Genomic DNA, 11,127 nt, shown 5'->3' on the forward strand with positions numbered 1-11,127 from the left:
TTGTTCCGCAGTGAATTGCGGTGCGTGGAGCGGGATTGCGCTGGGCATCTCCAACTGGAGCCGTGCCCTAAGGGCAGCCAGCGGGGATGGGCTGGCAAGCGCACTGGAGGCCACAAGCACTGACTACAAATGCTTTTGGTCTGCCTGAGAACTGACCTCCAGGAATATCAGAGAACCGTGGAATCACAAAATAGCTTTGAGTTGGAAGGGACCTTAACAATCATCTAGCTCCAAACCCCTGGGCAGGGACACCTCCCACCCGACCAGGCTGCTCAGAGTCCCATCCAACCCGGCCCGGGACACTGCCAGGGACGGGGCACGCTGCTCCCGGCCTCTCCGCCCCGCGTAAGGAATTCCTTCCTCCCCGGGCTCGCCCCCCAGCGCCCACCCGGCCGGCCCGCGCTCCCGGCGGGCCGCGCGCGGCGGAAGGGCGGCGCGGTGACGCCGTTCCGGAGGAGCGCGTGGGGCGGCGGCGCGGCGCTGCTTCTGTGCCGAGGGCGGACGGACGGACGGACGGCGGGTCCCGGCGGCACCGGCACCATGGTGAGCGGCGGGGCGGCGGCGGCTCCTCGGCCCAGGGCCGGCCCGGGCCGGGCAGGGCAGGGAGCGGTGAGGCCGGGCGGGGCTGCGCTGCACGCGGGCGGGCGGGCGCGCCAGGCCTGGAGGCCGCGCCCTGCGTTCCCCCGCGCTCTGCCGCCGGCGGCTGCGGGCGGCGGGGAGGCCCCGAAGGTTCTGGAGCCGGGGCGGGGCACTCCGAGAGCGCTGGTGCCTGTGCTCGGGTATATATGATCCTTCGTCATTTAAGGCCTTGGGTGCCCTGCAGATGTTGGTCCTTAAAAGCGGGTATTGGTTACCGCTATGATTAATTTGCATTGATATGAAAAAAAAAAAAAGGGGGCGAGTTCGGCTCGGGTATGAAAACGCTAAAGGCTCGGTATGGCCGGTAAGCAGCCTTCTCTTGGTTCTGCTGGAGTGTGTGCCCTCGGGCTGGGCAGGGCGCGGCGCTCGCAGCCGTGCGGGGATGCGCTGCTCGGGCTGCGCTCCGGCTGGCCATCCCTCGCGGGCTGCTGTTTATTAAATATACCTGTTATCACAGCAAAATGGGGTATGGAATAGTTCTGTTAATAAAAACGTTGTTTAAGTTGTTAGGGTCAAGGATTTGCTTTTAAAACACGTGCATTCATTGAAGCTAGAACAATATTCTTACATTAACTGTGTTTTAGGCATCCATTTCCCTTGCTCCTGTGAACATTTTCAAGGCAGGTGCAGATGAAGAGAAGGCAGAAACAGCTCGGTTGGTAAGTTTAATTTTCTAAGAAACTGGTACTACTTGAGGTAATTAAACTTTGTCTTTTCTACTACTAAAATACTTTCACTATATTGTGATATGGAGCTTCCGTCTCTAACTGGCTTTTCTTCTTGTCTGTCTGGGAACAGAAGGGAGTTTTGTTTATACTAAAAATTAGAGAAACTCATCATTGTCAAAACCAAAGTACCTCTACTGGAGCTCAGAAGATTGGTGTTTATTGGGTGGCATTTCTTCTGGCTTCGAGACAGACTTATGGTTTCTGGGAGATTTACGTATATTTGATCTGGTTATCAAAATTTAGCAGTTAGGAAACTCACCTTAAATTCATTTAAGCCACCATTGAAAGAGGTGGAAGGGTTGGTTAAAATGTGGAAAGCTATGGGATGGTCTATAATTCTTGTACTAGAGTAGAAATAACTTGTTCCCTGAGGTATGCTTATTTTCATTTCAGTCATCCTTTGTTGGTGCCATTGCCATTGGTGACCTGGTCAAGAGCACCCTGGGGCCTAAAGGCATGGTAAGACAGCAGCAGGCTCTCAGGAGCCGTGCCCATTAATTTGGCTTTAATAGTCACAGTGTCTTTTCAAGCAGTACACTAAATCTCACATCTTGCAGGACAAGATTCTTTTAAGTACTGGGAGAGACAGCTCTGTCACAGTTACCAATGATGGTGCAACCATCCTGAAAGCTATTGGAGTTGACAACCCAGCTGCCAAGGTCTTGGTTGGTGAGTTCTTTAAGGCTTGATATTTATTAATTTGTAACTCTATTGTGGTGTTTTTATTTGTTCTAAGAAAAGTGCTCTTGAAATACTGTGAAAAATTGAAGGGAGGAGGAGCAGAAATCCTGAAGTAAGAAGGGCAGGGTACTGTGGCATTCTGCAAAAGTAAAATTGTGGTGTGTGCTGCTCTTCGAAAGTGTTTTTTTATCTTCTTTTCTCTTAGCTCTGCTTTGTCCCAGGAGTCAGAAGGGACAAAAGACAGCTGTATACTCCTCGTTTTGCAGTGGGAAGATTCAGAACAGAAATCTGGGCAGCAGCAGAAGTTCTGTCTGTTCTGTCTCCCAGATTTAAATCTCTGTCACTCAGTGAGCACTGTACTTCTGTACAGAGTTGACTGTTGTGAGTGACTGTTCTACTGTGCCAGTGGTCCACTACCTGAACTGTTGGGTGTCAGGGTTCCTAACAGATTTTGTGTTTGCTGTGTCCCAGTTTATCAGCAGTTCATGCAGCAGTCCTGGTTATTGTAGTCTCTGGTCCTGTATCTGTACCTTAGAGCTTCTATTCAGCTGTTCTTTTGATAACCATCATCAGGATGGGGAGCAGAGGGGAGGATCCTGACCATCACCAGGCTGAAACTGGTGTCTAGGTTGCGAGTGAAGAGCACGAGTTTGAGGGATGGCAAATTTAATTTGCATCTCCTGTTTTCCTGTTTTTTTTTTTTTTTTTAGAGTTCCCTCTTTACACAAAGAGTAAGATTGTTTTTGTTGTCGAAATTAATGTATGAGAAAAATAGCATTATTGCTGTGTTTTCCTTCTCCAGATATGTCAAAGGTTCAAGATGATGAAGTTGGCGATGGAACTACATCTGTCACAGTGTTGGCAGCTGAACTGCTGAGGGTGATGTATTCTGTTTTTTCAGATGTTTGTCAAGGCACTTCTGCAGTGCCACCAGCAGGAGGTGTATTATCCTGAGTTTGTGAAAGGGCTCCCAAAGCATAGAAAGGAATAGCTTGCTCTCTTGCTGTTGAAATTGGTAGGGGTAAAAACACAACCCTTAGGTATTGCATCATCATTTTTTGGGTATTATTTTACATTACTGGTCCTTATATTATTTTTATAAACTCTCAAGTATTTTAAGTCAATTCTTGCAGCTCACTTCCTGGCTATTGCACTGAGCAGTGTGCAGCACTGCTTAGTTGTGAGGCTCAGTCCTCTGAAATCCGTTTCCATAGAAAAAGAATTCCTGCTAAATTCTGTTCTTTGCTCCAGATGTGAATTCATACTGTTCCTTTCAACTCTGTGTGGATTTTATGCTTATGGAAAAATTTATACTGCAATACTCTAAACCTGAAATTACTATGGAAGAGATTTGAGAAATGAGTAATTCTTCCTTGCAGAGCTGTGTCAGAAAGTCTGATCATCTCAGGTCCAGTAACTGGAATCAAGAGCATCTTAAGGAATGTCAGCTTGCCAAGTTCACAGAGAAATGAAGATAGCTTTTTTCAACTACACTTTTAAGTTGCATCCATAAATGAACATGTCTTTTCTAGTTAGTGTAACTATACTTTTTTGAGGGAAATAATTATTGATTTCATTAAAATAGGAGGCAGAATTACTGATTGCGAGGAAGATTCATCCTCAGACCATCATTGCAGGCTGGAGGGCAGCCACAAAGGCTTCAAGAGAGGCACTTCTGAAAGCAGCTGTGGATCATGGGTTAGTAGTGTCCATTTGCTGTAACTCTTGATAAAAAACTACTCAAGATCAAAACACCAATCCAAATTGCAGTCCCTTGGTAAATTCTTCACTCTTATTAAAGCAGTGTGAAGGCTGAGTTCCTGAATTTTAACAGTTGAGAAAAAAATACTGTGTATTTTTCAAATGAGTTAAAGAAGCTTCAAAATTAGTTATGTGCAGAAATGAAATACAAGCAGTAATTTGCTCCATGGCACACAGATCTGAGCTGTTATTTCAGATTTTGTACTCACATTTTAAATATAATTATTTCCCATGCACAGCACTTTGAGAGTACAAACTTTCTAAAGCTGAATGCAAAAATTCTCCTAACAAAACTTGTATTTCAAATAGAAGGTTGTGTTCTGGGACAGAGGAGGGATTCTGTGCAGCATTCCTCAGAAGAAAAGATGGCACATGTAGATTCAGGCTAGAAGAAGTGGGCAGAGACTCATGGTGATAGCTAGTGGCGGTTAAGGCTTTCAGACTTTCCACTTGAACTGAACTGTCTTTATTTTAGTAATGATGAAGTGAAGTTCCGTGAAGACTTGATGAACATTGCGGGAACAACTCTTTCATCAAAACTGCTTACTCACCATAAGGATCACTTTGTCAAGCTGGCTGTGGAAGCTGTTCTTAGGTTGAAAGGTTCTGGTAATTTGGAGGCTATCCATGTCATTAAGAAACTTGGTGGAAGTTTGGCTGATTCCTACTTAGATGAAGGTAAGTCTTTGAGTGTTGGCTGTCTATGCACGTGAGAAATAAAGCTGCTAAAGGTTACACATCTATGTAAATTTGTTATAGGAAACACGTTATTACTAAATTGAATACTAAAGATGGGGGATTTTGTAATAACTAGTAATTGCTTTGCTTTTAATTCAAAGTTTTACAAGACCTTTCTGTTACTATAGGCTTTTTGCTTGATAAGAAGATTGGTGTAAATCAGCCAAAAAGAATTGAAAATGCAAAGATTCTTATTGCAAATACTGGTATGGATACAGACAAGATTAAGGTATGTGACAGAACTGCTGTTGAGAAACTGTGTTTTTGTAAATGGAATTTTGAGACTGAGCTTTTTTCTCTTTGATTTAGATTTTTGGCTCTCGTGTTAGAGTGGACTCCACAGCAAAAGTGGCAGAAATAGAGCAGGCAGAAAAAGAAAAAATGAAGGAGAAAGTGGATCGTATTCTTAAACATGGGATAAATTGCTTTATTAACAGGTACGTATTTCTTGGGAAAAAGGGAGAGTTAGGTTACTTTCCGTGTTGTTCTAGTTCACTCTGCTAGAACAGGCAGTTCAGTGTCCAGCAGGCACTTAGGATCAAAGGACTTAGACCTTAAAGCATAAACACAGGCTGCCTGTGCTTATTGTGACAGTGTTTCTTCAGAGAAAGGATATTTCAAAAAACATTATAGTTTGATTTTTTTTTTCCTTAGCTTTGCATGTTTACTTGCCACTGTGTTTTCTTCTGTGTTGTGTAACATTCCATGTGTGGCAGATGCCTCATCCATTGACTCCTTTAGCAGCTTTCAGAAATCTGTCCTGTGTCCGTGCTACTGAGAATCTGGTGTCTTTTGTTACTGTGTTATTTTTAAAGGTTTGTTCTGTATGTGATGGTGAGATGTGTTTCAATTTTAGACAGCTGATCTACAACTACCCTGAACATCTCTTTGGAGCTGCTGGTGTCATGGCTATTGAACATGCAGACTTTGCTGGTGTCGAACGTCTGGCTCTTGTCACAGGTGTGCATTTTGTTGTATGAAACTTGGAGGGGCACATTATTTGTTTCATCATTGGTAAACATGAAACTTTCTTAAACGTACTGCTTCAGCGTCTGTGAATAAAGGATCGTAATGCAAAACATGGGATATAATTTAGCAATTTATTGCCAGTTAGTAATTTTCTTTCATATTTTAAAAATATTTTCAGGTAAGTTTTTGCTTGGTAAGATTTTGATACGTTTGTTTTCTAAGGAAAAGATGAAACTTAGCCACAGAAAGAAAAACTCTTACAAGTTAATACTAACAGTTCTTGATTCTGTGATAACAATTGTTTAAATGGCTGTTGTTTGACTGTAATGATAGAGAAGACTAAAGAGTCACCCTTTGTTCAAAATGTGGGCCTGAGTTGTTGACTTCAGGTGGATTCAATAACCTGAACAACCTGGATATTTTAAGTAGTGGTCAGCATAAATGTGATTCTAGTAACTAATGAAAATGAAACCTCTGGAATGCTACAGATAATTCTCTTTGCTGAAGTCACAGATAGGTAACTGGGACATCAGAGTTGATTTTGAAAGTGACCAGGAGGATGAATTTGCTTTGCAGGCGAAAGAAAAAGACACTGACTTGCTTATCTTAGCAAAACTGATGTAGCAATTGTGTGTAACTGTCAGTAGGCACATTGACACAGGCAAGTACATGGTTGAGAGGAACATGGCTTACATCTGAAACAAATTGAAAACAGACTTTCTATGCAGAGCAGATGGCCCTTATCAGACCACACTGGCTTGAATAGTATAGCTGAAAAATGGACAAGTTTTTAATATACACAAACTCTCTGCTACAAGTCTTGGTTTTCTTGTGGTGCTGCAACTACACAGTGCTGCAAGCTACTGTGGGATAATTGGGCACACATGGGGAATGCTTACATATAAGGAGTTTTCTAATAGGAAGAGGAAAGAACTGGAACAAGAACTAGAACAATGTCGTGTTCAAAAACATTTTGGTCTTTGTGATGCTTGTTTTGTTCATGATATGGCAGTTTACAGATTGTGCACAGTATTGCTGCAACAGCATGGAATGAGAGTTGGGGCGCAGGAGAATGGTGGCCACTGGTTCTCAGCCATCATCAGGCAGGAAAAATGAATGCTGTCACAAGCTCAAGTTTTAAAGCATAAGAGACTTCATTTAGTATTTTACAAATACTTAATCAGTAAACACTGTGAAAACTTGAAACATACTGACATTTTAATATTAGCAAAGATGTTTATTCTGTTATCAGACACAACTCACAAGCATTTTAGTCCTTGTGATGTGAAACTAAACATTGGTGTTGTAAGGATTTCTCAGCATTGGTTAAAGGTTTCTGTACCACATGCTGACATGAGAAAGTCTTGGCTTATCAGTATTGTTAATTTAAATTTATTTTGGGGCAGTTATGAAGACCATTTTTTTCACACCCACCCCCTGCTGCCCTTGGTTAGACCTTGCTTGAAAGGATGTTTTCATTGTAAGCTCTGATTTCTTTATGATCTTACACTTGTAGGTGGTGAAATTGCTTCAACCTTTGATCATCCTGAGCTAGTAAAACTAGGAAGCTGCAAGCTTATTGAAGAAGTCATGATTGGAGAAGATAAACTCATTCATTTCTCTGGAGTAGCAATGGGCAAGTGTTTTATCACTAGCAATGTATTGTAACATTTGTGTTAACCCTCTGCTAATGCTGTTCAGTTTCCAGCGAGGCATAGGAATTCTGTAATGATTTATACAACTGTTTCTATAAAGGCCTTGCTTTTCAGTAAAAGTCCTGTTCAATTTCGTGGTTGAAACTGTGGATGTTTCGTGTTATGTAAATAAATATATAATAATTTTTAAGGATAGGAACCAAGGTTTCTGCTTTGAGAGATGGCAGTTGACAAGAAAAGTACCAATATGTCATACTTAAAGAGCTTGTTCTAGTAAATGCCAATGCTCTAATTTTTCAAGGAGTTCTGAAGTGATACTCATTTTCTGTTAAGTTAAATAAGGTGTTGTGGAACCAAAGCAGTAGCACTGTGCACATAATTTCATTCTGTCTTTGAAATGTCATCATGCTTTCTTTTGCTCCCAAAATTAATACAGAACTTGACTGCAGCAATAGCAAAACCATTGTAAATTGTTGTGATAGCCCATTTTTCTGTCCTGGTTTCTCCTTTTAATCCTTTTACATTTGTGCTTTCTAGGTGAAGCTTGCACCATAGTTTTGCGTGGAGCCACACAGCAGATTCTAGATGAAGCAGAAAGGTCTCTGCATGATGCTCTGTGTGTCCTGGCCCAGACTGTGAAGGACACAAGAACTGTGTATGGTGGAGGTGAATATCAGATTCTTTGTACATGTCCCACATTTCCTATTACTGAAGGTTAGCTGTGTAACATCTGTGTGTCTTCAATGAATAGGTTGTTCAGAGATGCTGATGGCTAATGCTGTTGCAGAACTTGCTGTCAGAACACCTGGCAAAGAGTCTGTTGCAATGGAGTCCTTTGCTAAGGCTTTACGAATGGTAGGTTTATATAATCATATTGCTGAGACAAAGTTCCATGGAGTTTACTAACTTGTGACATCAGATATTTGCTTCACTTTAACAATTTTGGTTGTCCAGACTAAAAAAGTAAAGTTTAGCAACACAGCTTGGATAAACAAAGGGGGAAATTGTTTTTTTGTCTTAGGAAAAAAGTACTGGTATTTTAATAATTCTGCATGTTGCAGAATTGTAAATGTTTGTATGCTGACTCTCCTCTAATTGTTTCTTGCTCACCTTACCTGCTAGTTAAACATGCTGCAGAAATAGTACAGAAAAATCTCATCTTATGGAGTTGACAGCTGATTTAGAAAAGAGCAACCCTTCTGTTCATTGATGCTCTAGTGCTCTTTGGGTGTATTCATACTCTAGTACAAGCTACAAGTTTCTGGTCTTGCATTGGAGATTGCATCTTAGTAGGAAATGCGAGTGTTGCAAGAAACATTAATAGAATTGTGATAACAGGCTGTCAGTTTGACAGAAAAATTGAATTAGGGACAGCTTTTCTCCCAAGAAGTTAAATTCAAGAGCATAGTAATACTTGGCATTACCTCTTCAGTAAGCACCTGCAGGTTTGCACTGCTGTCACGGAAACAGTGAACAGAATGGTCAGGTAGTTAATGCTTACCAGCAGACTTGTGCTTTTAAATGAAAACATTTCTCCAGTTGTAGTCTGAAATGATAAAGTTACAAGATTCTTTTTTTACTTCTCTCCTTGTAAAATGAGTGTACAAATCTGCTAACATGCTTCTGTGCTCTTAGGTACTTTCTTACAGTAGAGTCTTGAAATTCTTAGAAAGGTAGTTTGGGTTTTTTACTTCTTACAGAAAAAGATCATCTGGCATGTTTCTGAAGCATCTTATTTAAATTTAGTTGTAAACTAATAACATCAAAGTGTGTTTCATGTTGGCTAACGATCAGTCGCTATGTTAATTAAAAACAACCTGTTTTTATCCCCTTAGATCCCAACAATAATAGCTGATAATGCTGGCTATGACAGTGCTGATTTGGTTGCTCAGCTCAGAGCTGCTCATAGTGAAGGGAAGACTACTTATGGACTGGGTAAGGGGACCAGTTTTACTTCTGTGTTTGAATTGCTGTTTGGCCAGGTCCTCTAGGCTCATTAAGGTTGTTCATGTATGTCTGTCACATATATTCAGCAGGGAGAACTGAGTATGTTGATTTGTTTGTTTTGCATAGAACTTGGTGTACAGCACTACATTCCTTTTCTGTTTTACCAAGCTTTTGAAAATAGAGTGAAAATCTTTGTTTCTTAAATGGATGATTTTCACCTAAAAACCACTTCCCTTACACTGAGTCTAGTTATAGGAAGCTTAAAAAGAAAAACATTGTTTTAAAACCAGCAACCAGCTAAAAACCCAGAAGAACCAAACATCCTTCCCTTTGCCCCTTTCTCCCCACCCCCCCCAAAAAACCCAACCGAGCAACAACCACAGAGTTGTGGAGAAGAACCCTGAAGTTAATGTACCTAAGGACGTAGTGCTAAGAGTTCTGTTGGGATCTTGTCTCCTCATCACAGTGTATAAAGTTTTTATCATCAACTGTTTCTATGTAATTGCAACATTAAGCTTAAATCAGCAGTCTTGAGGTAGAAGACTTTATTTATTATCCTAACTGTCAGTATAGTTCATTTGAGCAGGTGAGTTGCTATGCTCTCAGCTTCTTGTGATTTCCTTAAAAAACTGCTGAGTTAAAAAAAACAAAACCAAAAAACTACCTCTTGATGTATTTCTTCTTCCAGATATGAAAGAGGGTGTCATTGGGGACATGTCACTTTTGGGAGTAACAGAAAGTTTCCAGGTCAAGAGACAAGTTTTGCTGAGTGCAGCTGAAGCAGCAGAAATGATTCTTCGTGTAGATGACATCATTAAAGCAGCCCCAAGGTATGATCAGAGTATCTGCATGGTCAGTCACAGTGGTGTACAGTAAACCTCCTTCTGTGGAAGAATTAGGTGCAGAAAAGTCTTGGCCTACAAATTCTTTACTTGAAGGGGAACCTGACATGTGACATGCCAATATTATATTAGATAATCTTACTGCATTAGCAGTATCATCAGGCCTTTAGAGCCATCAGCAAACTTAAATTACTGTGCCTGAGTAATGCCTTGTTAATCCTAGGTCACTAAATATTTGCACAAGTGGCTGACCAAAATGTAAGGGATCATGCTTTTTCTTTTGGCAAGAATTACAGTGAAATGTCCAGCTGCTTCTGAGATAGACAGAAATATGATTTTTAAAGGGTTTGAGAAGAATTGCCACTGGTAGGCAGGCCTGTGGGCCTGGTACCAGGTAGTTTTTACTGCTTTTTGAATCAAAAGATTTTTAGCGTGGTCATGGGCGGTGTGTTAGCTTTGAGGTGGTACTGTGTTTTGTGCTGTGAGATAAAGCTGTCACTGAACGCAAAATACTAACTAAAGATTGAAAATAAGGGTGGGTGAGGAGGGGCCGGTAGACATCAGCATGGTGGGAATTTTCTGATTTTTCTTTTTCTCCCCAGAAAACGTGTGCCAGACCATCGCCCCTGTTAAATTTTCTTCAGTACCTGAGGATGTGTGGACCAGATCTCACCTAGTAATTTTTTTAATGGTCTAGTTTTTGTGAGGTTATGGAAGAGAAGCTTGAGACAAACAGATCTCCATCAATGGCACTGTCTTCAGTTGGTTTTTACTTACTGGAGCTTGTATGTGTTGTGTGGAAGAATTCACTTTCAGGGTTGTATAAACCAGGGGTTTTATACAACCCTATTCATTCTGTTCCTTCCAGGTTCCACTTAAAATACACAGAAATAAAAAAAATAAAAATAAATAACTCAATTTCCCCAAAGTTGTATTTCTTTCTGTAGAACCAGGAAGGGCAGATCCACGAGGACAGCTGTGGTGCACATCCTCAGGCTCATCCTCACTTCAGGGAATGACTAAGCCCTTGTGGCTTGCTGGTTCATGTTGACCTGCTGTGTTAGTATGAGAGGTGTATTCCAGTCCTGGCTACATAGGTTTTGAGTTTGGGTGCTGGAAACAGCCTCTGAAGTTAGATGGTATCTTTCTAGTGATACTGGCATATTA

The 11,127-nt window shown here is 41.4% G+C and overlaps 1 protein-coding gene across 3 annotated transcripts; it reads left to right on the top strand.

Annotated features, from left to right (window-relative positions):
• Positions 1 to 231: 231 nt before the first annotated feature.
• Positions 232 to 10,878, top strand: CCT2 (chaperonin containing TCP1 subunit 2). Of its 3 annotated transcripts, none has more exons than XM_064419475.1 (16): positions 232 to 543; positions 1,224 to 1,298; positions 1,761 to 1,826; positions 1,925 to 2,036; positions 2,851 to 2,927; positions 3,634 to 3,746; positions 4,285 to 4,487; positions 4,676 to 4,776; positions 4,857 to 4,984; positions 5,404 to 5,507; positions 7,033 to 7,152; positions 7,709 to 7,837; positions 7,923 to 8,026; positions 9,007 to 9,106; positions 9,807 to 9,948; positions 10,563 to 10,878. In XM_064419475.1, the coding sequence occupies exons 1-16, from the start codon at positions 541 to 543 to the stop codon at positions 10,591 to 10,593; spliced, it is 1,608 nt and encodes a 535-aa protein (XP_064275545.1). In that variant the 5' UTR covers positions 232 to 540; the 3' UTR covers positions 10,594 to 10,878. The 3 variants fall into 3 exon arrangements, with proteins under 3 accessions (XP_064275545.1, XP_064275544.1, XP_064275543.1); XM_064419474.1 differs by lacking the exon at positions 232 to 543 and adding an exon at positions 775 to 843; XM_064419473.1 differs by lacking the exon at positions 232 to 543 and adding an exon at positions 863 to 943.
• Positions 10,879 to 11,127: the final 249 nt, after the last annotated feature.

The sequence above is a fragment of the Passer domesticus genome, chromosome 5 (assembly GCF_036417665.1).
Source record: "Passer domesticus isolate bPasDom1 chromosome 5, bPasDom1.hap1, whole genome shotgun sequence".
Lineage (NCBI taxonomy): Eukaryota > Metazoa > Chordata > Aves > Passeriformes > Passeridae > Passer > Passer domesticus.